At 37.8% G+C, this 27,041-nt stretch overlaps 1 protein-coding gene across 1 annotated transcript in view; it reads left to right on the top strand.

Moving 5' to 3' along the window:
• ADGRV1 (adhesion G protein-coupled receptor V1) overlaps nt 1-27,041 on the top strand; it is a 549,332-nt gene that overhangs the window by 72,288 nt on the left and 450,003 nt on the right. Inside the window, exons 21-25 of the mRNA XM_088838471.1 lie at nt 216-589; nt 11,881-12,057; nt 15,805-15,985; nt 16,951-17,153; nt 24,735-24,864. Of these exons, the coding sequence (XP_088694597.1) occupies nt 216-589; nt 11,881-12,057; nt 15,805-15,985; nt 16,951-17,153; nt 24,735-24,864 (1,065 nt within the window). The remainder of the gene's footprint in view (nt 1-215; nt 590-11,880; nt 12,058-15,804; nt 15,986-16,950; nt 17,154-24,734; nt 24,865-27,041) is intronic.

The raw sequence follows: 27,041 nt of genomic DNA, 5'->3' as shown, positions 1-27,041 counted from the left end.
TTTGGTACAAAATGTCTTAAATCCCAGTGATTCCTGATTCATTTTTCATTATAATATTGACAGAAAATAGACTTTATTTGTGTTCTAGTTATGCAAAAACTTTGCTTACCTAATAAGACCTTTTAATAAAATCATTTCACTTTCTGAATGACACTTGTCATTTAGGACAGTACAGTTGTGGTTATTGTAGCATTTAAACCCATTTCTAATTTCAGGTCCAGGAACGTTGAGAATTGGGGCAGGAGTGAATGGCAATGACAGATTTACAGGTCTGATGCAGGATGTGAGGTCCTATGAGCGGAAATTGACCCTTGAAGAAATTTATGAACTTCACGCCACACCAGCCAAGAGTGATTTGCATCCTGTTTCTGGATATCTGGAATTCAGACAGGGAGAAACTAACAAATCATTCATTATTTCTGCAAGAGATGACAATGAAGAGGAAGGAGAAGAATTATTCTTTCTTAAGCTAGTTTCTGTATATGGAGGAGCTCGCCTTTCCGAAGAGAATACTACAGCAAGATTGGTAATACAAAAAAGTGACAATGCCAATGGCTTGTTTGGTTTCACAGGAGCCTGTATACCAGAGGTAAGTAGTGAGCTTGGTAAATTTCAGAGTGAAAAAGCTCATCACGTGTGGATTTGTTTGGGAGTGGATTTTTTTTCATTTGGTAAGATGGCTTGAGTGTTGACACTAGACCCAGAAGTGTGCTGTAGACAGTGGTGAAAATGTAAATTATAAGGTCTTTGCTCTTGTAAGTTCACAGTTTGAATCAGAAGCTTAATGAGGAGAGAGAAGTAATAATAAGGTAACAAATCCAGCTTTAGCAGTTATCTTTAGAGTTAATGCCTTTCACAGAATGCATAATTGTACTCCACATGGAATTTACTTTCTGGTTACCAGGTAAGTAAATGAAATAATATATATTGAAAGCATCTGTGAATAATTGAAATTTTATTAAAATATATATATTTTTGTGTTTTTTCCCCCCACATGCGAAATATTCTTGAGTAGTTACAGCGTTCTTTGATGTTGGGTGTAAATGCCTTTCTTATCACCCTCTTGGCCAGCTTAATTTATTAAGCAGTTTTACCGTCCTTATCAGCCCTTTCCAAGCATTCAAAGATTCGTAATCATCTTGGTTTCCTCCTCAGTAACGTGAGATCGCATGAAACTGCTTCACAGGTGGTGTGTGTGACAGCAACAGCTCAGTGTCCGTGAAAGGATGCCAGGGAACAAGAGAGGTGTTCCTTTTGTGAGTTGATTCTTGTAGGTTTACTGGGGTACATACATAAATTGAAACAGTTAAGAAAAATGTGAAGGGTAAAACTTGAAAAAATATCTAGGTCACAGGCCTCATTTGTAGCTGATTGGGGTTCCTGGCTCTGGAGTGTTTTATTGCCCCTTCTACTCTTTGGTTTGGGGACAGTCATAAGAGTTCTTCAATAAGTGCTCTTTTTTACACTAGCAATAGAATATCCTAGACAGGGAGGACACATGTCCTCCTATGATTTAAAATAGAAATATTTTTATCTTTAGTGATGGTAAGGCAATGAGAGCCCACTCCAGTACTCTTGCCTGGAGAATCCCATAGAGGGAGGAGCCTGGTGGGCTACAGTCCATGGGGTCGCAAAGAGTCGGACACAACTGAGCGACTTCACTTCACTTCACTTAGATGCTTAGTCATCAAAGAACTTTACATGTTAAGTTTTTTGTTCAACTTTCTGACAATTCCTAATGTACTGCAACAAATATTACTCTCTCCATTTAGTAGGGTTAGAAATGGCTGCTTAGAGATCTTAGAAAATAATTAACCCTAGTTGAATGAAATGAGATAGGATCAAATAACGGATTCAAAGCCTGGCAGTTACTAGTATTTTAAAAGTATTAATTTTTCTCCTCCTTTTTTTGCTCCTAAGATGCAATAAGAAGAACTGGAATTTGAACTTACGTCTTGTGAATTCTAACCTGCTGTCTTTCCCCCTTGTATCTTCAGTATCATCTTTATTTTTAAAAAGACAAAGGGACTCCTGTCAGATTGTGAGAACCATTCTGGCACCATGTAAGATCAGTGTACCTTCGTATCTCTTCAGGACCTGGCACCTGCCTCTGACTTCTTGTGTTAATTCTCATCTTTGGTCAGTGTTTCAGTCAGACTTGCCTTCTTTCAGCTCCAGTCTCAGGGCCTCAGCACTTTCTAGCCTCTCTATTTGGAACATTCTAATTCCAGATCCGCAGAATCAATCGTTCGAGTCTCAGCTCCAAAGACATCTTCTCAGTGAAGACTTTTTGATTTAAAGTAATCCTCCCACTTCTCCCAGCTGGTCAGTCTCCATCCCTTCACCTAGTTTTACTTGTTTCATAGCACTGATCACACTTTTCAATTCCTTATATTATTTATAAGCCTACTTATATATACTGGCTTTCCCTTTCTCCCACAAAGGGAAAAGAGCTCTGAGTGTAACAAGGTTCATGACTGTATCTCTGAGATCTAGCATGGTACACAGTAGGTACTCAATAAATCTTTCTTGAACTTGTGAATGTATTTTAATATCAAGACATTAAAAGGTTCATAGTTCAAGTAGCAGACACATCTAGATTCAGCTAAGCTTCATAAAGAGCCAACTGAAAACAAAACAATACATAAGTTTTTAAACTGCCTAAAGAGGAGTAGTTTTTGAGTGTTTCTCTAGTTTTTTTTTTGGACTTCCCTGGTGGCTCAGACGGTAAAGCGTCTGCCCACAATGCGGGATACCTGGGTTCAATCCCTGGATTGGAAAGATCCCCTGGAGAAGGAAATGGCAACCCCCTCCAGTATTCTTGCCTGGAAAATCCCACGGATGGAGGAATCAGGTAGGCTACAGTCCATGGGGTCGCAGAGAGTCAGACAGGACTGAGCGACTTCACTTCTTCTAGCTTTCTGGGCCATTAAACTCAGTACTAAGTTTTCAGTGTTGGCTTGTTTCACAATTTCCCTTGATAGATTGTGTTGGTGTTGGTTTAGTTCCACCTAGATATGTACCTTTGTTCCAAGGTATTTCAGAATTTGAATGGGGTCAGTCAGTCTTTGATTGCAGAATAGAACTTCCTTACATGAGCCACAGCACCTGTAGGTGTAAAATCTCTGGAAAGAAAAAGAAAACATGACTGATTATCCTGTAAGTCTACATGACTTAATATGTAGCATATATTAATGACTTAAAATATCATATACATCTGTACTGGGAAAAAGTTTAGATGGTTAATACAGGAAAAGTGTTGTGTCTTAAATAGCAGATACTGCAATTTGATCATCAGGAAGATTACAGAATTTTCATGCCTGAAAGTGTTAAGAAGTATAAAACTCTTACTTTCATCTTGGAGGAATTTGAAGATAGGGTGATGTGAAATATTTTTGTTATGATGACCGTCATCAATATTTATTGATTGCTTACTGAAATTGTTCTCAGAATGTAGTCCAAGGACCGTTATGGGTTCCTGACTTCTTTTAGGAGTTCCACAAAGATCAAATCTAATTTTATAAAACACTACAATGTCTTTTTCATTTTATTGACAGTTGACATTTACACTGCAAAAGCAGTGGTTGCCAAAACTGCTAGTTGCTAGTGCCTTTATGAATCAAGGCAGCAGAACCTGACTGTACTAGTTGTCATTACTCTATTACCACACACCTGTAGTTTAAGAGGTGAAAATCTCACTTGAGTATATTTGATGAAGTACAAAACATTCATTTGATAAAATTTCAACCCTTAAATACCCACCTTTTTAACATTGTGTATCATAGGTGGTGCTAGTGGTAAAGAACCCACAGTCAATGCTGGAGACATAAGAGATGCAGGTTTGATCCATGGGTTGGGAAGATCCCCTGGAGGAGGGCACAGCAACCCACTCCAGAATTCTTGCCTGCAGAATCCCGTGGACAGAGGAGCCTTGTGGGCTGCTGTCCATAGGGTTGCAAAGAGTCGGGCATGACTGAAGTGACTTAGCACATGCACAAATCATAAAATGAGAAGCACAGATAAAGCACTTCTCTGCTTTAACAAAACATGGTAATTGTGGAAGGTGTGCAGATAGAGTTGTGAGCTGAACTAGCTGCTCTTTTTGTGGAACACCATTTTTACTTGAAAAAATGACCAATAAAGTTTGGTTATTCGGATTTGGGCACCTGGCAGACATTTATGGAAACAAATGAAGTGCCAGTGACTACCAGGAAAACAACTGATAGTATTTGTTACCAGTGATAAAAATTTGAGCTTTCAATCAAAAATTAGGAGTTGCTGAAACATCTTATAAACTAAAGTGAGCTTGACTGTTTTCTAATACTTAAAGACTTTTTGGTTAAGATTGAAAGTGATATTAGCTTATTTTGATAGTGATTAGCTTTTATTGATAGTGATTTGCTTATTTTGTGTAGTGAAATGCATCAACATTTGGAACATCTGTGTAACTAGGTGAACCAGTATTTTCCAGATAATCAATGCATATTGCTACAAATATAATAACAGAGTTTAAATTTTATGGTTACTTGCTTCATTTTCAAAAATAAAAACCACTGTCACTTCTGTAGATTCTTCTCCATTGTGTTCTTTCAGTGACATTGAAAAGTTAACTTTTTCTTATCCCTTCAGAAATGCTGAAGTCAATAGAGATCCTTAGAGACTTCTCTCTGAGTTATGGTATGCTTTTAAATTTTTCGTAAATTCATATGACATAAAGTAATGTTGAGGTTAAAATGAAAGCATAATCAGATCTGAAACAGGTAATGAAAGTACGTAGAATATGACATAGTCTGCTAGTTGGCATCTTGAAAGAGATGACATTACTTTGTGATATGTTTCCTCCTAACCGGGTATAGTATGTTCTGGCAAACAGCAGATACTTAATAAATTTAATTGAAAGAATGAACAACCTTGTACATAGTTTAGCGCCCTCATGGGGTATGCCAAGTAGTTCTTTTTATTCCAAGAGGGCCTTATACTGAACAGGTGACTGATTTTTGTTGGACCTGTTGCCTAATAACCACATTCTCATGTTGCCTTCCTGTATTTTGCTATTCTTTGTACTTTCAGTGTTATTTTCTCTCTACCTTATTTTCCCACTATTTTTGTATGTCCTGAAAGCTTATATGCCCCATAATGATAAAGTTTCCTTTCCTAATGATTCATAGAAATTGCAGGTCTTACTGGTTTACTTTTACAACCAATATTTGGATTATGTTTTATATTTTTGGTTTGTTTTTAAGCATTTATTTTTTAAAAGACTTATTTATTGATTTATTTTTGGCTGCACTGGGTTGTCGTTGCTTTGCTCTGGCTTTCTCCAGTTGTAGAGAGCAGGGGCTACTCTTTGTTGCAGAGCACAGAATCTAGGCACATGTGAGGGCTTAGTAGTTGTGGCACATGGGCTTAGCTGCCCCGTGGCATGTAGGATCCTCCCCGATCAGGGATCAAACCTGTGTTCCCTGTATTGGTAGGCAGATTCTTAACCACTAGACCATCAGGGAAGGCCCTGGATTATGTTTTATATATTTAAACTTGTGGCTTAAGAATAAAGTTAGAGATATTTTGAGAGGATCTTTGTAAAAGAATATTTTTTGACTTGGACTGTGTCCGCTTTTGCATGCCTGCCATCTGTTATGTGAATAGATTCCTTTAGATAAAAGTGATGCTGATATAATCTGATATCACACATCATCACCCAAGCATGAAACAAACTAAAAAATTAATTGAATGTGTAATTGTTTAGCTTTTATCTTCTGTTTCAGTAGAGAAAGCCAATTCATGGCTTGTAGTGTATTATTTTTTCTAGAAAATGTATTTCTAAAACTCTTCTCACTGTTAACCTTTATAATTACTTTTCTGATGATCTGAAGATATGACAAATTCCTGACTCAGTAGAGAAAACTGTAGTGGCTGCTATTGTTTCTTGTGAAAAAAATGAGTGATGGTGGTTCTGATGTTTATTACTTGATGTTATGCCCTTTCATATACTATCCTGAACATTTGCTTGTTTTATGATTCTAAAGTCAATTAGATGAATATTTTAATTGTAGAAAAATATCTTTTAATTACTTATTCTTTATGTCTTAATCCCCTTCTGGTATTACTGATTTCATCATCTAGTCTGCTACTTCCCAAAGTGCTGTGCATGGATGGTCTTGGATGGAACTATCTAATGTATTTTCCTCGACACCCTTCCTGAATCAAGACCCCACTTCTGAGTCAGAATCTCTGGCATGGGATGGGAGGGGAGGTACAAAGCTGAATTTAAAAAATCTTTTAAAGTGAAAATACACATACAAAAAATAGAGTATGGCACCCCAGTTACCTCTCAGCTAGTTTTAACATTTATCAGCCTTTTGTCAGTCTCGTTTTTTTCTTTGCTGGCTGAATTAATTTTAAAAGCAAATGTCAGGCATTATGGCATTTCTCTGTAAATTTATAATGAACTGAACTGACTGAAGGTGGATTTTTACCAAACATCCTATTTGATTTTTTTTTATGGGTGCTTGACACTTGAAACTTCTTCCCTAATTAAAACTTTAAAATTTGCTTTATTATATAAATTATTGTTATTAAATTTTCTATGAAATTTTGATATATAGCATACATCTTCACACATTGTATTGAATATGGGTAGTCTTTTTTGCCTTTCTTTTTAAAACTGAAAATAGTTAGTAGGTGATAGATTTTAATGAAATAGACAACTTTCCCCCATGTGATTCTTGTAGACGAAAAGCTTAGTCCTATATTCTGCCTGGCTATTTGTCATTGATTTGATAAAATGCTATAAGGAAACATCATACTCCCCAGTGTATCTTTGGATCTATTTAATCTATGTCTTGGACTTCGCTGGAGGCTCAAATGATAAAGGATCTATCTGCAATGTGAGAGACCTGGGTTCAATCCCTGGGTTGGGAAGATCCCTTGGAGGAGGGCATGGCAACCCACTCCAGTATTCTTGTCTGGAGAATCCCCATGGATAGAGGAACCTGTCGGGGTACAGTCCATGGGGTTGCAATGTAAGGGGAAGAAATGTAAGGTTTTTTTTTTTCTTAGCACCTTAACTAAGGTAAGGACCATGTAAAGCACTTGTTTAACCTCCACCAAAACCATGAGACTTTGTGATCTTCATTCTAAGAAGAGATCACTGAGACTGAGGATGCTTGGTAAATGACAGAGTCAAACAGCCCACCAGGACTGAGAGACCTCAGAGTCGTGCTCTCTCCAGCACACGTGTGTCTGGGTACCACCTGGCTGTGATGAACATGCTGATGTGAATGTCTAAATTAGGTACTGTGTTAAACACCTGTGTCTGTTGCTTCTTCCCTCTAGCCTCTTAGGCTTGGAGAGCCCCACCTTCAGAATGGTTAGTTTTCACATAACATGATTGACAGGTTCCTAAAAATCACCACATGATGGCAAATCACATAATGAAAAACACAGAACTTAGGGGAAAGTTGATGGGTTAGGAGAACACGGCCCCCCAAATTGGTCAGTAGTAGAAAAATTGAAATGTAGCGACCTAGTAAAGAACAGGTTTACATAATGTTTTTTAAGTCTTAAATATGCTTATCAAGTATGGCATGTATACCTTAAAAAAATGTTAAGTTTGTTTGTAAACGTGGGGAAAGTGCAGCTAAGTGTTGGAAGGAGGGTTATTTGAAATCAGAGGGAAAGTTGTCACATTTGATGCGGATGGCTGATAACCCACATGCTGGACTGAGGTAACTGGTAGGTGTGAATGCCCATGTAGCTTGTTTCAGGTGGTGCAGTTTTCTGTATTTGCCATGTTTCTAATGGGTGAAGTTTTACATAAATAAATGTGAAATCCATGTTATGTTTAGAATGCTTCCTGATACGTCAGTTGTATTGCAATACTCGTTTCAAAACCAGGGTTACTTCAGAGCTGATTGTGCTTGGTCCTTTTCTATCTAGGTTTACTTCTCTGTTGTCTCATCCAGTCTTTACATACCATTTATGTCATGACATTAAAATATACCGTTTGTATATGGCCTTGAAATACCAGTTTTTAAACAGAACTGAAACTAACTGTACTGTGTTAGTTTCAGATGTATGGCAAAGTGATTCAGTTACACTGAATCAGAGTCTTTTCCACTATGGGTTATTACAAGATATTGAATATAGTTTCCTGTTCAGTTCAATTCAGTTCAGTTGCTCAGTTGTGTCCGACTCTTTGTGACCTCAAGAACTGCAGCATGCCAAGCCTCCCTGTCCATTACCAGCTCCCGGAGTTTACCCACACTCATGTCCATTGAGTCGGTGATACCATCCAACCATCTCATCTTCTGTCATCCCCTTCTCCTTCTGCCCTCAATCTTTCCCAGCATCAGGGTCTTTTCCAGTGAGTCAGCTCTTCACATTAGGTGGCCAAAGTATTGGAGTTTCAGCTTCAACATAAGTCCTTCCAATGAACACCCAGGTCTGATCTCCTTTAGGATGGACTGGTTGGATCACCTTGCAGTCCAAGGGCCTCTAAAAAATCTTCTCGAACACCACAGTTCAAAAGCATCAATTCTTCAGCGCTCAGCTTTCTTTATAGTCCAACTCTCACATGCATACGTGACTACTGGAAAAACCATAGCCTTGACTAGACAGACCTTTGTTGACAAAGTAATGTCTCTCTGCTTTTTAATATGCTGTCTAGGTTGTTAATAACTTTCCTTCCAGGGAGTAAGCATCTTTTAATATCATGGCTGCAGTCACCATCTGCAGTGATTTTGGAGCCCAAAAAAAGAAAGTCAGCCACTGTTTCCACTGTTTCCTCATCTATTTGCCATGAAGTGATGGGATCAGATTCCATGAACTTAGTTTCATGAATGTTGACCTTTAAGCCAACTTTTTCACTCTTCTCTTTCACTTTGATCAAGAGGCTCTTTAGTTCTTCTTCACTTTCTGCCATAAAGGTGGTGTCATCTGCATATCTGAGGTTATTGATATTTCTCCTGGCTATCTTGATTCCACCTTGTGCTTCCTCCAGCCCAGCGTTTCTCATGATGTACTCTGCATATAAGTTAAATAAGCAGAGTGACAATATACAGCCTTGACGTACTCCTTTTCCTATTTGGAACCAGTCTGTTGTTCCATGTCCAGTTCTAACTGTTGCTTCCTGACCTGCATACAGATTTCTCAAGAGGCAGGTCAGGTGGTCTGGTATTCCCATCTCTTTCAGAGTTTTCCAGTTTATTGTGATCCACACAGTCAAAGGCTTTGGCATAGTTATTGAAGCAGAAATAGATGTTTTTCTGAAACTCTCTTGCTTTTTCGATGATCCAGGGGATGTTGGCAATTTGATCTCTGGTGCCTCTGCCTTTTCTAAATCCAGCTTGAGCATCTGGAAGTTCACGGTTCACGTACAGTTGAAGCCTGGCTTGGAGAATGTTGAGCATGACTTTACTAGCGTGTGAGATGAGTGCAATTGTGCGGTAGTTTGAGCATTCTTTGGCATTGCCTTTCTTTGGGATTGGAATGAAAACTGACCTTTTCCAGTCCTGTGGCCACTGCTGAGTTTTCCAAATTTGCTGGCATATTGAGTGCAGCACTTTCACAGCATCATCTTTCAGGATTTGAAATAGCTCAACTGGAATTCCATCACCTCCACTAGTTTTGTTCATAGTGATGCTTCCTAAGGCCCACTTGACTTCACATTCCAGGATGTCTGACTCTAGGTGAGTGATCACACCATCGTGATCATCTGGGTCATGAAGATCTTTTTTGTACAGTTCTTCTGTGTATTCTTGCCACCTCTTCTTAATATCTTCTGCTTCTGTTAGGTCCATACCCTTACTGTCGTTTATTGAGCCCATCTTTGCATGAAGTAGTTCCCTGCGCTATACAGTAAATCCTTGTTGTTTATTTTATATATGGTGGTGTGTATCTGTTCATCCCATACTCCTAATTTATTCTTACACCCTTTCCCCTTGCATTACTGTAAGCTTTCTGTGTCTGTGAGTCTGTTTCTGGCTTGTTTTGCTTCCCAGCTCCACACAGCTTGTGGAATCTTAGTTCCTTGACCAGGGATTGAATCTGGGTCCATGACAGTAAAAGCGTGATTCTTAACCACTGGACCACCAGGGAGTTCCCTGTTTCTGTTTTGTAAATAACTTTATTTGTTTTATGTTTTAGATTCCACATATAAGTGATAACATATAATATTTATCTTTCTCTGACTTGCTTCACTTAGTATGATAGTCTCTAAGTCTATCCATGTTGCTGCAAATGGCAGTATTTCATTCTTTTTTGTGGCTAGTATTCCATTGTCTGTATGTATTATAAAACATCACCTGAAGCAGTGTCCCTAGTGTAACAATGGAATGTCCTGTTGAAAACTCAGCCAAAGTACCAGTTCAGGGATGACATCTTGAAAGGTTGGGTGCTGTCCTTCAGGATCAAGTATGTGTACCCAGTGGCTGATAACTATTTCTGTGTCTCCAGCGATTAGACCACATGAGCATAGGAAGCAAGAGGTAGTAGTAGGACTGAATCTCCATCACCTCCTGCTGCCATGTTTTAGGCTCCACTGGAGTGGAAGTTCTGGTTGGACCTGGAGATAGACTATGTCCATCAGGAAACAGACTAAAGGCTGTTTCTGGACAACCAAATGGTCGTTTTGGACTTCTTCTGCTAGTGGATGAGCAGGCAAATAAAGGAGTTAAACAATACCGCTCCCTGGGATGCTTGATCTTTTTTACCGTGAGGCAGTATGGGTGTTGATGCTCAGTGAAACTCACAGGGTTTACTGGAACAACAACTGGTGTTTCCGTGCTCCTTGATAACTGACTGTTGCCTGTTAGTAGACAAATTTCAAGTCTGTTTTCTTCAGCTCTGATGTTAGCACCAAAATAGCTGTATTTAATGTTGATCAGAGGTGCTTAAGATTGATATGAAAAATTTAAAACTGGCATTATATATTAAGATTTACAGTTTGAGCTCTGTTTATTCAGTTTTTGTTCTTTTTTTTATGAGTTATGTATCTGATACTATAAAAATAGAATTGGGAGAACAAGAATATGAAGACCTAAGATATTCCAATTTCCTGCTCTATGTCATTGCTCTGCATTATCTTAAGGTATAAATAAAAATGCTTTCCACACGAAAAAACCCACACACATGTATGTAAACACACATACATGTATTTATGTCAGAAATAGCAGAAAGATATTAATCACAGTATCAGTGCCCTCCTTTACCTGTTGTCTCCCCACCAGGAATTTTTCAAGGATACCTTGTATCACCTCCAAATGATTTCACCAGATACTCTTGATTACTTCTAATGTTTATTATGCCTAAGAAGTTCTCCCTGATTTCATGTTCCACTCTCTATCCTTAATTTCAGTGCTGAACTCATCATAAAATCATGAGTTTGTTTTCCTGTTTAGATGTAACCTAGAAAAAGGATTGTGTGGAGAAGGAAATGGCAACCCACTCCAGTGTTCTTGCCTGGAGAATCCCAGGGACGGGGGAGCCTGGTGGGCTTCCGTCTATGGGGTCACACAGAGTCGGACACGACTGAAGTGACTTAGCAGCAGCAGCAGCAGAAAAAGGATTGTACTAAAAACAAAGAAACAAAAACCTAGCACAGTGCCAGACCCTAGAGGTATCAATGAATGAAGTACGTGGTATAGTTAATTATTGCTGTTTTGTGCTTATTTATCCTTTCAAAGGGATGAACTGAAAAACCAAAGATTGTAAATACTTTTTAGCAATCATAGTTATATCTGGAAGAATGTAGAGGCCTCCTTATAGATGTAGAAAGTTATACAACTAAGTTTATGGTGAAAGAATTTCATGAAAGCATTTGTAATTTTATCACTGATTTGAATCGGTATATACTTACAAAGAGTTTATGTTCAATTTCAGATTGCAGAGGAGGGATCCACCGTTTCATGTGTAGTGGAGCGAACCAGAGGAGCTCTGGATTATGTGCATGTTTTTTACACTATCTCACAGATCGAATCTGATGGTGTTAATTACCTTGTTGATGATTTTGCTAATGCCAGTGGAAGTATCATGTTCCTTCCTTGGCAGAGATCAGAGGTAAACCCTATTTTTTCTTTCTTTGAAAACCTCTTGGGAAGCTTTTCCTTATCCATTTGTTGTGTAATTTATTTTTAGCATCCTGCTTTTTAAGCAATTTGGAATATTTAGGTGATTAGGTATATCTCACGGTCTAAAATATTTTTGTATTTATTTCTTCAAAAGAAACATTAAGAATGTTGAATAACGTGTGTTATAGTTTTGTCATTGTTGTTCAGTTGCCAAGTTGAGTCTGACTCTTGTGATCCCGTGGACTGTAGCCCACACACTCCTCTGTCCAAAGGATTTCCCAGGCAAGAATACTGGAGTGGGTTTCCTCCATTTCCTTCTCCAGGGGATCTTCCCGACCCAGGAGAGACCTTGCCTCTCCTACATTGGCAGGCGGGTTCTTTACCACTGAGCCACCAGTTATAGTTTTATCTATTCTTTAATCTGCGTGTAATAAAAATGGTATAGCATGAAGGTTTATCATTATGTATTTTTTGTTATTACCAATGCAGTGAGAAACTGCAAAATTCTTAATACTTAAAAATTCAGCACTTAAGAATGCTTTCTGTCAGCCAAGAGGAATTATTTTAAATCTAATCTCATTTTATTTTTAAATTTGGAAAAATAGGTAATTTTTCTTTGTTTTGAAAGTAAAAAGTCACCAGTCTTATCAAAAACTTGTTGTGAACCAGAGTCCGATTTCTGAATATATACTTCAGAAATAAGTGACACTTCCTATAAGTGAAATCAAAATGAGACCTTCTCCTATGTCAAAACTTTTCTTACATTCTTTTAGTCTAGTATGTTGGAATATTCATATCAGTATTTTTCATTAGAAATGTAGATAGCTTATAGGTCATCAGTTGATAAATAGAATAATTTAAGACTTGCAAACATAATCTTTGAAGAAGTTTTTAAGGGACTTAGGCATTGACTGGATGAAAAAGATAAAATTAGGGCAAACTTGAAATATTCTTAAGATTTAAAGAGTTAAAGCTCAAGAAGAGAAGCCAGATATCTATACTTTGGGGGAAGAAGGGAAAATGTTAAAACAAAAGTTGCCAAAAGTTCTGAAGAGAGAGCAATGATAAATATTTTTACTGATATTTGATAAAATGAGGAAAATGAGGACACTAGTAAGTTTTCATGAGGCTGAGATCATTCCATTTAAAGGACTATTTTCGGATGGTTTTTTCCCTTCTTTTTTGGATTTGAAATACTCAAATCAAGTAATAATAACGGTATGTGGTGATTTTTTTAATGTTCCTCCTTGGAAAACAGAGTTGATCCTCAAATTTTTCTATTGGAAAATTTACCAACTATGAAATAAAAGTGTAACTGGGAACCACTGTTTTATAAAGTGGGTTCACATATATTTTGGAAAAGATAAGAGTTAATAAATAAGATTTTGGTTAGATAAATAGTCATATATGCTGCTGTCAAGATTTATTTAAAGTATTTTCTTCGATCATTTTAAAAGTTCTTTAAAAAGTAAATTGACCTTTAAAGCAAAAGTAATGGCACTGAATAAAGGTGTTGGTTTATAGCACCGTGCCTGCTGAATCTACAGCAGCCTCTCAGTCTTACCACGCCAGAGACTTGAGTATCTGCTGGGGTATCTGCTGATGCTCTGTCACTGTGCTTTCCAGCACAGACAGCAGTAGTTTTGCTGTTGCTTTCTAGATATCTGAGGGAGTGCATTTAATTAAGTATACTTAAATTTCATCCAGAAACCTAGCTGCCAGACAGTCTAAAAGTGTGTGTTTGTGTTTGCCTCAATGGAAGAACTTGAAATGTGTTTTTCAAGTGTTTTGAAATGGTCTACTAGTTATAAAATCAATGTAGTGAGTTATGGTCAGATTTTAAAAAGTAGAATAGAAAGTAGAGTGTATAGCATAATAAAGGGAAACACTTTTATATACTGAGTCACTATATGAAATACATTTATAGCTTGATATGGTCTTCAGTTTGAAACTCTTCATTTCACCAAAATGAGCAGTTACTTTGGTATCATTCAACACTTGAAAAAATATTAATTGCTTCATTTTTAGTGGACAGCTTGATGTTTTGGTGTTGCTTTTCATAGTAACATTTGTCAGCTTGCTTTCTGGGGGTGAGATGTATTAAATCTTAAGTCTACATTTTGTTTTCTCTAGCTCAAGAACAATGACAATATTTGAGTAGAAGTGTCAGTTTTATGCATCTCCTCTGAGCACATTGGCCATTCCACACATTATTAATTAAAATTCTGGTCAAAATGAATATTAAGACCAAATTCAGATTCTGCGTTGGGCCTAGTGGTAGAAAAACTGCATTAAGAAAAGGCTTTCCAAATGATTTTAGGCCCAGTGACTAGTGTTGGAAACTTGCGTTTGGAGTTGCAGTCTGTTTTCAGAGGGTTGTCACCTTCCTTTCTCGAAGAAACCAGGAAATCACACGTCATTCCTTCCTGTCCCTCACTCCCTATGCTGAGTCTTTAAGATCTGGGTCTTTTGTCCCCAGAACAGATCTCAAAGTCATCTCTTTTTCCCATCTCCTTTGTCTCTGCACTGGTTTAGAACCTCAGTATTTCTGGCCCGTCACCTCCTAGCTCAGCCCTTTGCACCCCTTCTGGCTCTGTCCACTGTTTACATTCTGCCTTGGTACTGATGCTGAAACGCAGTTCTCATTTTGTCAGTCTCCTGCTTATGATTCTTCAGTTTTGCTCTACTCTCTATGGAATGAAGTTCATTTTTCTGGTGATACCATGACAGGTCCCTATAATCTTGACCTCTGTTTATCCATCCAGCCTCCCTCCCACTCCAGCCTTAGTGTCTAATTGTAGTTCCCCAGATATCTTATTCTTTCATGCTCTTGTTTCTTTTATTTGCCATTCCCCATTATTACTTAAAACTACAACTAATTCATTAAGACTTGGTTCAAACCTGTCTATTGTAAAACCTTTACTAGACAGAGGCTTCCCTGGTGGCTCAGGGGAAAAGAAACCACCTATAATACGGGAAATGCAATGCAGGAGACACGGGTAGAGCTGCTTATTTTGTTGTCAGTTTATTTTGCACATAACTCTATGATATTTTTACATTGCATTTTAAATGTTTTTCCATAGCTTTATCGCCTACAGAAGACTCTAAGTCTCTGGACTGGAAATTGCCCATTGTAGATGTCAACATGCTTGTTTAGTTCATAAAAAAGAGAGGAATCATTTTTTCACTTCAAATTTTGACTTACATTTTGCAGAGCATGGCTGAATTATTGCTATTTCTTTTCCAAATGTTTTTTGGGCAGTTTGTGTATGCCAGACTTCTAGGGTCTATTGTAAATCTGTTTTCTAGCATGCTACCTCTAGGTATGTCAGACTTTCCTTAGGCAGTAACTAGACATATTGTCCTTTCCTGCAATCCTACCACATCCTAACAGATAATGTGAAGTTCCTTAAGGAGGAATACCCTGAGGTTGGTAATACTGCTGTCTTTGGTACAAGGAATATATGATACGAGTATATACTATATCACATATGCTATGATATTAATACATAACTAGGATATTTTATACAGAAAATATTACTGTTCAGTATCCATTATTGATTAAAGAATTAATTTCTCAGATCTTTCTCTCACTCTGTGTTTTAATGTTTAAGTTTTTGTAGAACTCTCTCATGTTAGAAAGTAACTTCAGTTGGCTGCTTTATTTTCTTCTGGTGAGTGGTAAATAATTTCTACTTGCATCATTGCTAGTGCCTCTGGGTTTTTGTATTTAAAGGTCCTGAATATTTATGTCCTTGATGATGATATTCCCGAGCTTAATGAGTATTTCCGTGTGACCTTGGTTTCTGCGATTCCTGGAGATGGGAAAATAGGTTCAACTCCCACCAGTGGTGCAAGCATAGACCCTGAAAAGGAAACAACAGATATCACCATCAAAGCTAGTGATCATCCATATGGTAACCAATCCCTTTTGCAAAAATAGTCTTCCCTTCTCTGGGTATACTTGTTCTCGTTAAGAGTTTCAGGGACTTTTGCAAATGATTGAAGTAGACCTTCTTTGGATCCTCTAACCTTCTAAGCTCTTGAACTTCTAAGCTGCCATTTTGAGGGACGGTGTTTATGAAATACAAGAACCAATTTCTATAGTTTAATAATATATTTTATAAAGTATATGCAGGATTATTTTAAATGGAAATAAAAGTATTTTTATTCATGGCTATCAAAAGTTTTAGTTTTAAAAATTATCCTACTGTGATATGTTAACACCTGATTGAAGTACTTTGTAATTTATGTTTTATTAGACTTCAAGAAGTAGAGTTGTTACTGTCTGTTTGTGTTAATTTCTCTTTGTCTTATGCTGAAAAGGGATAATTTTCTTAGTTGGGCGACTATAACAGATGTCTGTTATAGTAAGTTGAGACTGTTTTCTGCACTGTAAAGTTGTATTTCTTTTGTAGGAAAGCATCCAATAAAAAATCTGTGTAGGAAAACTGGGAAGTTCTTCAACTAATTTTCATACTTAAGTTTTCAAAAAAAGAATTGCAAGTCCTTTGGGGTGCCATTAATTTTGTTTTACTATATGTTTAAGGATGAATTCTAGAGACAAATATGAGTAAATGTGTGATAATATATATTGTAAAACTCCATCAGTGTTTTTTTATTGACATTCCCTTTAAAAAAAGTTTTCTTGGGTAGAGACAAGGAAATTTGTCATTTTAGTTTTTAATATCCTGAAAGCTTCCTACTGTATTCTGTGTCAAAAGCATGTTAATCAAACCGTCACTGAGGTCTTTTCTAAAGGAGAACCCTCTGAATTTTATCCTGGTGGTCAAAATGATTGTGTAAGATTGTTTCAAGTGCATATGAAATTCTTCCACAGATGACCAGGGCAAATACTCCTGCTTCTCTTTGTATCTGCCAGGCCTGCTACAGTTCTCCACCGGGCCGCCTCCGCAGCCTGAGGACACAATGACCCTGCCTGCAAGCGGTGTTCCCCACGTCACCGTGCAGGAGGAAGATGGAGAAGTTAGGTTGTTGGTCGTCCGTGCGCAAGGGCTCCTGGGCAGGGTTATGGCAGAATATAGAACAGTGTCACTGACAGCATTCAGTCCTGAAGACTACCAGGTAAATCCCTTAATCTTTTTGAAGCAGTACGTACACTTGTAGAACAGACACAGTCCCCTTTGAGGACTGTAAGGGGCTTGGCACTGTATGTGCAACTTATTAAACAAGGAAAGGAAGCATTGATGGTTTGAGATATATGTGAAGCCTTTAAATTTATGTGAATTTAAAGTATTTCCATCCCCCAAAGTCTGACACTTAAATACCTGTCCTGTTGATTTCTCATGTCCCTTTTATCTGTCATAGTCTTTATCGTATTATTTTAATCTTCTAGGTTTTAATCATATGTATTTAAAAATTATGTTTTGTACATATTTAAAATCCTCTTGTCTGTGTCTGTTGAACATAACCGAAATTGTAAAGAAATTATATGTCTATGGCATTTCAATATTAATTTTTTTCTCCAAATGAGAACCAATGTGGTATTGGGAAAAAAAAGAAAACCAGTTTGGAAACTGGGTTTAAACTGAGCTTCCAAATGTGTGGCCTTAACGGAGACTCAATCTTTCCTGACCTCAGTTTCCTTATTGGTAAGAGAGAGATAATATGTGTTGGGCAGGTCACCCTGAGGATTGATGGCAGTGTTTTAAGTGTCATGTACAGTATGTGGCACATATATAGTAACACTGAATAACTGTTATGTAGTCTTATTATCACCACTACTCATATTAAGTGAATGCTCATAATTTCTTCTTGGCTATACTTCTCAGGAAGTATTTTATATCCTTCAACATTTGTTTTCCCAAAGAATCTTTTTCTTTAAATTTGATATTAATTATCTTGATTTTCCTTTTATTCCTATTAAGACCTGTACAAGGGTGTTCAGTTCAGTTCAGTCACTCAGTCATGTCCGACTCTCCACGACCCCATGAATCACAGCACGCCAGGCCTCCCTGTCCATCACTAACTCCCGGAGTTCACTCAAACTCATGTCCACAGAGTCGGTGATGCCATCCAGCCATCTCATTCTCGGTCGTCCCCTTCTCCTCCTGCCCCCAACCCTTCCCAGCATCAGAGTCTTTTCCAGTGAGTCAACTCGTCACATGAGGTGGCCAAAGTATTGGAGTTTCAGCTTTAGCATCAGTCCTTCCAGTGAACACCCAGGATTGATCTCCTTTAGAATGGACTGGTTGGATCTCCTTGCAGTCCAAGGGACTCTCAAGAGTCTTCTCCAACACCACAGTTCAAAAGCATCGATTCTTCGGTGATCAGCTTTCTTCACAGTCCAACTCTCACATCCATACATGACCACGGGAAAAACCATAGCCTTGACTAGACGGACCTTGGTTGGCAAAGTAATGTCTCTGCTTTTTAATGTACTATCAAGGTTGGTCATAACTTTCCTTCCAAGGAGTAAGCGTCTTTTAATTTCATGGCTGCAGTCAGCATCTGCAGTGATTTTGGAGCCCCCAAAAATAAAGTCTGACACTGTTTCCACTGTTTTTCCATCTATTTCCCATGAAGTGATGGGACCAGACGTCATGATCTTAGTTTTCTGAATGTTGAGCTTCAAGCCAACGTGTAGTCTTCAGTAATTTGTGTGTACTTTTTCTCCCAAATTCCAGAAAACTTGGCTAAGTGAATTCAATTAATTTTGGCTATATTGCATTTGGCAAAGTTTTCTGATTTGTTTTATTGGGCAAGTTATATTTCTCTTACCCTGACATTTATTTCATCTTTAGTTAGTTTGGTATGAAATACCTTCACTGGGGCATCTCAACTCAGCTTAGCATTGTCTTCTCTGCGTTCTCTTAAAGAAATACTTCAGTCTTATACTGATGTTCTTTTAAAAGTTATTTTTTTTAGCTTTATTGAGGTATAGTTGACAAATAAAATTATATATATGTAAGATTTACAACTGGGTATTTTGATATACATATACTGTGTGAAATAATTACCACTGTAAAGCTAATTAACATATCCATCACTTCACATAGATAATGTTTTCTTTCCCTTCCTTCCTCCCCTCCTTTCTCCCTTTCTTTGAGGAAGTTTAAGATCTACCCTCTTAGCAGATTTCAGGTGTACAGTATAGTACTGCTCCAGAACTTTTTCACCTTGCATTACTGAAACTTTGGAAGTATCCTTTGGTAAACATCTCCTTATTTTCCCTTTCCCCTAAGTTCCTGGCAAGCACTATTCCAGTCTTGTCTCTGCTTCTGTGAGTTTGACTATTTTAGATTCCATGTATTAGTGAGATCATGAAATATTTGTCTTTCTGTGTCTGGCTTATTTTACCTAGCATAATGTTCTCTAGGTTCATCCCTGTTGTATATGACAGAATTTACTTCTTTTTTCTTGTCTGTGCCACTTGGCATGTGGGATCATAGTTCCCCAACCAGAGATGGAACCCACGCCCCCTCCCTGGAAGGTAGATTCTTACTCATTGGACCACCAGGGAAGACCCCTTCTTTTCTTAAGGCTGAATAATATTCTGTTCTTTCTGTCTTGTCTGTCAGTGTATTTAGCTATCTATATAATTTTCTTTATTCGTCTGCTGACAGACATTTAGGTTGTATATCTTGGATACTATGAATAATGCTTCAGTGAACATGGAAATATAAATATCTCCTCAAAATAGTAAATTTATATCCTTTAGTGAATTTATATCCAGTGAATATATATCCTGGACATATATCCAGGAGTGTAATTGCTGGATCATATGACAGTTCTATTTTTAGTTTTTTGAGAAACCTCCATACTGTTTCCCACTGTGGTTGTACCAATTTACATTCCCACCAGTAGCATATGAGGGTTCCCTTTTCTCCACATCCTTGACAGCATTTGTTATTTGTGCTGTTTTTGATGTCAGCCATTCTGACTGGTGTGAGGTGATATCTCATTGTGGTTTTGATTTGCATTTCCCTGATAATTGGCGATGTTGAGCATCTTTTCATGTGCTTGTCCATCTACATTCCTCTTTAGAAAAACATCTGTTCAGTTCTTTAGCCCATTTTTTAATTGAGTTGATTTTTTAAATGTTGAGTTGTCTGAATTGTATATATATGTTGAATATTAATCCCTTTTTTGCCATATTATTTGGAAAAAATTTCTCTTATTTGATAGGTTGTATTTTCATTCTGTGGATAGTTTTCTTTGCTGTGCAAAAGCTTTGAAGTTTTGTTAGTTTCTACTTGTTTTTTGCTTTCACTGGTTTTTGTGTCAGCTTTTGTGCCAGTGCCATACTGTTTTGATTACTGTAGCTTTCTAGTATAGTCTGAAGTCAGGGAGTGTGATTTCTTTGACTCTGTTCTTCTCAAGACTGTTTTGGCTATTTGAGGTCTTTTGTGTTTCAGACAAATTCTAAAATTATTTGTTGAATAAAAGGGGTGAGAGTAGGCATCCTTGTCTTGTTTCTTAGAGGAAATGCTTTCTGCTTTCCTCCTTTGAGTATGCTGTTAGTTGTGGATTTGACATAAATGGCCATCTTCAGTCTCCAGTTGTATTATCATTTTATTTAATAACTAAAACAAAATGAAAAAAATATGTTCTTATCCTCCATGACTGTCAGAGTTAATACCTTTGAAGACCTTTCTGAGAATTTTCAGGCTATGAGCTGCTGAATGAATGTTCTTTTAGCAGGCATGAAAACACTGTGAATCTTGTACATCTCCATTAGAACTCCTGGATGATCAGGTCCCTTGTCAATTAGCAGTGATATTTTGAAAGGGTTTTTTTTTTTTTTTTCTGAGAAGTAGCTCTCCATAGTAGGCTTAAATATTTAGTAAACTATGTTGTTAACAGATGTGCTGTCATCCCGGCTTTAGTGTTCCATTTATAGAGCATAGGTATAGTAGGATTAGCATCATTCCTAAGAGCCCTCGGATTTTTGGAATGGTAAATGGGCATTTGCTTCAACTTAAACTAGACCATTCATATATGACCTAAATCAAATCCCTTATGATTATACAGTGGAAGTGAGAAATAGATTTAAGGGACTAGATCTGATAGATAGAGTGCCTGATGAACTCTGGATGGAGGTTCGTGACATTGTACAGGAGACAGGGACCAAGACCATCCCCATGGAAAAGAAATGCAAAAAAGCAAAATGGCTGTCTGAGGGGGCCTTACAAATAGCTGTGAAAAGAAGAGAAGCGAAAAGCAAAGGAGAAAAGGAAAGATATAAGCATCTGAATGCAGAGTTCCAAAGAATAGCAAGGAGAGATAAGAAAGCCTTCCTCAGTGATCAATGCAAAGAAATAGAGGAAAACAACAGAATAGGAAAAACAAGAGATCTCTTCAAGAAAATTAGAGATTCCAAGGGAACATTTCATGCAAAGATTGGCTCAATAAAGGACAGAAATGGTATGGACCTAACAGAAGCAGAAGATAATTAAGAAGAGGTGGCAAGAATATACGGAAGAACTGTACAAAAAAGATCTTCACGACAGGATAGTCACGATAATGTGATCACTGACCTAGAGCCAGACATCTTGGAATGTGAGGTCAAGTGGGCCTTAGAAAGCATCACTGTGAACAAAGCTAGTGGAGATGATGGAATTCCAGTTGAGCTATTTCAAATCTTGAAAGATGATGCTGTGAAAGTGCTGCACTCAATATGCCAGCAAATTTGGAAAACTCAGCAGTGGCCACAGGACTGGAAGAGGTCAGTCTTCATTCCAATCCCAAAGAAAGGCAATGCCAAAGAATGCTCAAACTACCGCACAATTGCACTCATCTCACACGCTAGTAAAGTCATGCTCAAAATTCTCCAAGCCAGGCTTCAGCAATATGTGAACTGTGAACTCCCAGATGTTCAAGCAGGTTTTAGAAAAGGCAGAGGCACCAGAGATCAAATTGCCAACATCCGCTGGATCATAGAGAAAGCGAGAGAGTTCCAGAAAACCATCTATTTCTGCTTCATTGACTATGCCAAAGCCTTTGACTGTGTGGATCACAATAAACTGTGGGAAATTCTGAAAGAGATGGGAATCCCAGACCACCTGACCTGCCTCTTGAGAAACCTGTATGCAGGTCAGGAAGCAACAGTCAAAACTGTACATGGAACAACAGACTGGTTCCAAATAGGAAAAGGAGTACGTCAAGGCTGTATATTGTCACCTTGCTTATTTAACTTCTATGCAGAGTACATCATGAGGAACGCTGGGCTGGAAGAAGCACAAGCTGGAATCAAGATTGCTGGGAGAAATATCAATAACCTCAGACATGCAGATGACACTAACCTTATGGCAGAAAGTGAAGAAGAACTCAAAAGCCTCTTGATGAAAGTGAAAGAGGAGAGTGAAAAGGTTGGCTTGAAGCTCAACATTCAGAAGACAAAGATCATGGCATCTGGTCCCATCACTTCATGGGAAATAGATGGAAAAACAGTGGAAACAGTGTCAGAGTTTATTTTTTTGGGCTCCAAAATCACTGCGGATGCTGATTGCAGCCATGAAATTAAAAGACGCTTACTCCTTGGAAGGAAAGTTATGACCAACCTAGACAGCATATTAAAAAGCAGAGACATTACTTTGCCAACCAAGGTCCGTCTAGTCAAGGCTATGGTTTTTCCCGTGGTCATGTATGGATGTGAGAGTTGGACTGTGAAGAAAGCTGATCGCCGAAGAATTGATGCTTTTGAACTGTGGTGTTGGAGAAGACTCTTGAGAGTCCCTTGTACTGCAAGGAGATCCAACCAGTCCATTCTAAAGGAGATCAATGCTGGGTGTTCATTGGAAGGACTGATGCTAAAGCTGAAACTCCAATACTTTGGCCACCTCGTGCGACGAGTTGACTCACTGGAAAAGACTCTGATGCTAGGAAAGGTTGGGGGCAGGAGGAGAAGGGGACGACCGAGAATGAGATGGCTGGATGGCATCACCGACTCTGTGGACATGAGTTTGAGTGAACTCCGGGAGTTCGTGATGGACAGGGAGGCCTGGCGTGCTGTGATTCATGGGGTCGTGGAGAGTCGGACACGACTGAGCGACTGAACTGAACTGAACTGAAGGAAATAGGAGGCCCTAGGAGAGGGAACAAGATGGGGGTATGGCTTGTCATTGGAGCAATCAGAGCACATGTAACATGTATTAAATTAGCTATTTCTATGGGTGCCTTTCCCTAAGCCTCCAAACAATTATAACAGTAACATCAAAGATCACAGATCACAATAGCAAATATAACAATTATGACAAAATTTTAACTATGGCAAAAATTACCAGCATGTGACACAGAGAAATGAAGTGAGCAAACACTATTGGAAAAAATGGTACCAAACAAACTTGTTCTGTGCAGGGTTGCCACACACTGTTAATTTGTTAAAAAAACCAAAAAAACAGTGTCTGCAAAGGATAGTAAAGTCAAGTGGAATAAAATAAGGTCTGCCAGTAGAACTTTGGGAGTTGGAAACATATGCATGACATTAAAAGCTTAGAATATGGTATAACCTTGTCTAGAGATAGAGTCTAGAGAGAATCTGATGAAGAGTAGGTTTTTCAGGTCCTTGGTGAATGTTAAAATTGCAAAGAACACAAGGATGAGCCAAAAAGGTAGGAAAAACAGAAGTGTGATATCATGGAATACCAGAGAATGAGGGAATGGCCAATTGTGTAAGATATTGCTAGGGTTAAATAATACAGTTTCCTAAGATAGTCAAATGTTATTTCTGTTGTTAAGATTTGTAGAATTACTCCTCTGATAACTGGACACTAGGCAAAGGTACTTTTTCCTTGAGCCTACGATATGTCTTTTATAGCCGTTTTTTCTATCCTGTGCTTAATACTCTTTCTGTAATATTTTCATGGAGATAGAGATGTATCTTGACTATTTTTGAGTCCTAAGCATCCTAAATGATGTCATGTGCATGCTATGTGTTTGAAGATGTTGAAAAAAAATTAATAAATGAGTGGTTAAGTGAATTGGTACTTTGGTTCCTCAGTTTAGTTTTAGGATCATTAATTGTTCCGCAGGATGAAATATAATTGTCCACAAAACCTAACCGTAGAAAAATTTAAACATATTTAAAATTTATTCTCATGACTTGAGGGGAAAATGCTTATATTAGGTAATGGGAGAAAAAAGGACCTTAAGACTTCAAGTAATTCTTTATTTTTCTCTTAATTATGAACTTCTATGATGGGAAATCTATATTATGAATTACATTTGCGAGTATAATCAAAGAACGATTAATGCCCAGTGGATCAATATTTATTATTGCTAGGGGAAATTTTTGGAATGAAAATGCCATTATTATTATTATACCCTAGTATTTAAATTATTCAGTGATGTAAACTGAATAGTTCTCAATATTCCTAATCAAAGGAATTTTGTATATCTCATTGAAGTAATTATTTAGGAATTTGTGGATGTTACCTGTACAGATTTCTTATTTGCCTTAATAGTTTTTTGATGAATAGGCAAGTAAGAGAAATAAAAATCCATCTACTTTATTTAGTTTGAGAGTATTTATTTAGAATTTATATTAATCACTGTTCATAGCCAGTTAAATGTTTTCAATTTTATATTTATTTTCATCTGTTTCAGTATTTGTAACAATCTGGGACATAGTAAACATTCTCATCTTATACATTCATACACTAAATAATTGTAATCTAATGAGCAAATCTTTTATTTATATTTCAGAGTGTTGCCGGCACCTTAGAATTTCAACCAGGAGAAAGATTTAAGTACATTTCTGTAAATATCACTGATAATTCTATTCCTGAATTGGAGAAATCCTTTAAAGTTGAGTTGTTAAACTTGGAAGGAGGAGGTAAGAATGGCGACTCAAAAATATCAAATGTTTACTTGTCCACTTACCATGATAGCAGTGGATTAAGTAAATAAGTTTCTTTTGAATTAACCTATTGTGCTGGTTTTCGCACTTTCGTTACCCTTGGGTCTTTTCCTAAAGTAGATGTGCTTTTACAGTTAAATAATTTAATTATACTGAATCACCGAATTATAGTTGTCATTCATAGTAGGTGCCCCTGAAATCGTCTCTGCTTCTTCCTTATTTCAGCTTTCACAGTAGCTCCTTTAGCTATATCCAGTTGTAGAATAGGTCAAAATTAATCCCTTTAGGAAATCTGTTATGAAGTGATTATCGATAAAGCAGGTTAACAATATTCTCAGTTCTAATATGCTGAAAACTCTGATTTATCACAGACTTTTGGAGTCAAAAATCCATTTCGTGGCAAAACTCCTCTGTATTGAAGAGAGGCGGCTCGCAGTCTTTATTTATCCCAGATAGATTAACTTTGTGTTTCTTTGCAGAAGTGTCATTCTGTTTGATTATCAGGTGCTGCTTGGGGGTTATAGAATACATGAGATGTGTACCTTATTATGTTTATAAGTGTAAGAATTTGAGAGTTGGTATTCATTAGATTCGTCTCTTCCCTTAAAAAAGCTGGTATTATTATCTTATTATTATTTTTATGTTTTGATGAAGAAAGTCATAGTACTGAATAAGCCATCCAAGGAGAGAAATTGGGTAGGACAGAAATACTAAGATTGTCTTTTAGTATTAATGAGACTTTGGGGGTGAGTATGACAGAATTTCTCCATGTTTCCCTTCCCTGTTCTCCCAAAGCCCAGGTGAAACCAGAGAGGACAAGTCAGGGAAATGATTAAACAGCACCGCAGCTTGATTGACTACATAAAACAGGGAAAGCAAGCTGGACACCCTGCTGGACACCCTGCTGGGCTAGTGTCATGTAACAGGACCAGCTTTGCTTGTCTCAAGCAAAGAGACAGGTTCTCCCATTTCCAGATGGTTATTTTCATGAAAGGACTTCGTTAATCAGAAGTCACTGTAAAGTATTTGAAAAGTTGTTCTTTGTATTGCTTATAGCAAAAACTACTTGGGTAATAGAGAAAATGTTAGTGAGCCTTACCGAATATTGATTGATAAGGAACATCAGATTTTCTTTAGAAATTATACTTGTGATCATAGTGTTTACTTGTGATTTTATAGAGGAGCTTCCTTCTATATCTCTAGAATATATATCGTTGTGTATTATTGGGCATGAGTACTCATTTGAAAACCAATATTGCACTGTCCCACGTCAGCAGTACTGCCAGAGAATCTGATCCTCCCAGCCCGCCTTGAGTGGGGATTGGAGGTAGAGGAACCTAGATGCTGCCTCCATTCCTCAAGTCATAGCTGGACTGCCTAAGAGGCGAAATAGCTTATAGAACTAAGTTTTTGGGGGGATCAAAGGAGAAACCCTTATTCCACACTGTTTTGCCTATAAGACCCATCCTACACATGACAGCCACCCGAATAGGTGTTCTATGGTAGTCAGGGTACGTTGGGATTAAATTTCGCCCCTCTTCCTTGTAACCGTGGTTAATACGAAAGCAGAGCGTTGCACTGGATATGGTTTTGGGTGTCATCAGTTCTCATGTCTGGTATATCTCAGTCCCGGGGAGGGGAAGCCCGGAAGAGCAGGGCAGACCTTAGCCTCATATGTCAATCAAGAATATGGTAGAAGCACATAGGTGTGGATGTCATCTTGCTCCTCTTACTCCTTTTCACCGCTGCCCTTCCTGCCTTCTTTGTTTGCAAATACTTGGTAAAATAATGGTTGGCTTCTGAGATGTAGTGGAAGTAAAGTTAGAACCACTTTCCCTTTCTTGCAGTCTTCATATATTGCCAAGGTCCCTCATTTTCTACGATATCATTTATTTGGTCTTTACAGCAGTTCTGTATAAAAGGCAGCAGGCACCTTTTATAGGTGAGAAAAGTGACGTGCCAGGGGCTTTCGTGACTGGCTGAAGGTTTTACAGCTGGTGTCTGTCACAGCCAGGACTGAAGCTGAGGTTTCTAGACCACTTGTCTATGTTCTGAAACGTGAGAACTTAAGTGTGTGGCTAGAGGGAAATGTTAGATGCATTTCCCCAATTTTTGAATTAGTTGTTGTAAGTGGGCTTTTCTGGTGGCTCAAA

The sequence above is a fragment of the Moschus berezovskii genome, chromosome 8 (assembly GCF_049115385.1).
Source record: "Moschus berezovskii isolate FMDL1 chromosome 8, NW_MosBer_1.0, whole genome shotgun sequence".
Taxonomy (NCBI): domain Eukaryota; kingdom Metazoa; phylum Chordata; class Mammalia; order Artiodactyla; family Moschidae; genus Moschus; species Moschus berezovskii.
This window is presented reverse-complemented; position numbering and strand designations above follow the sequence as displayed.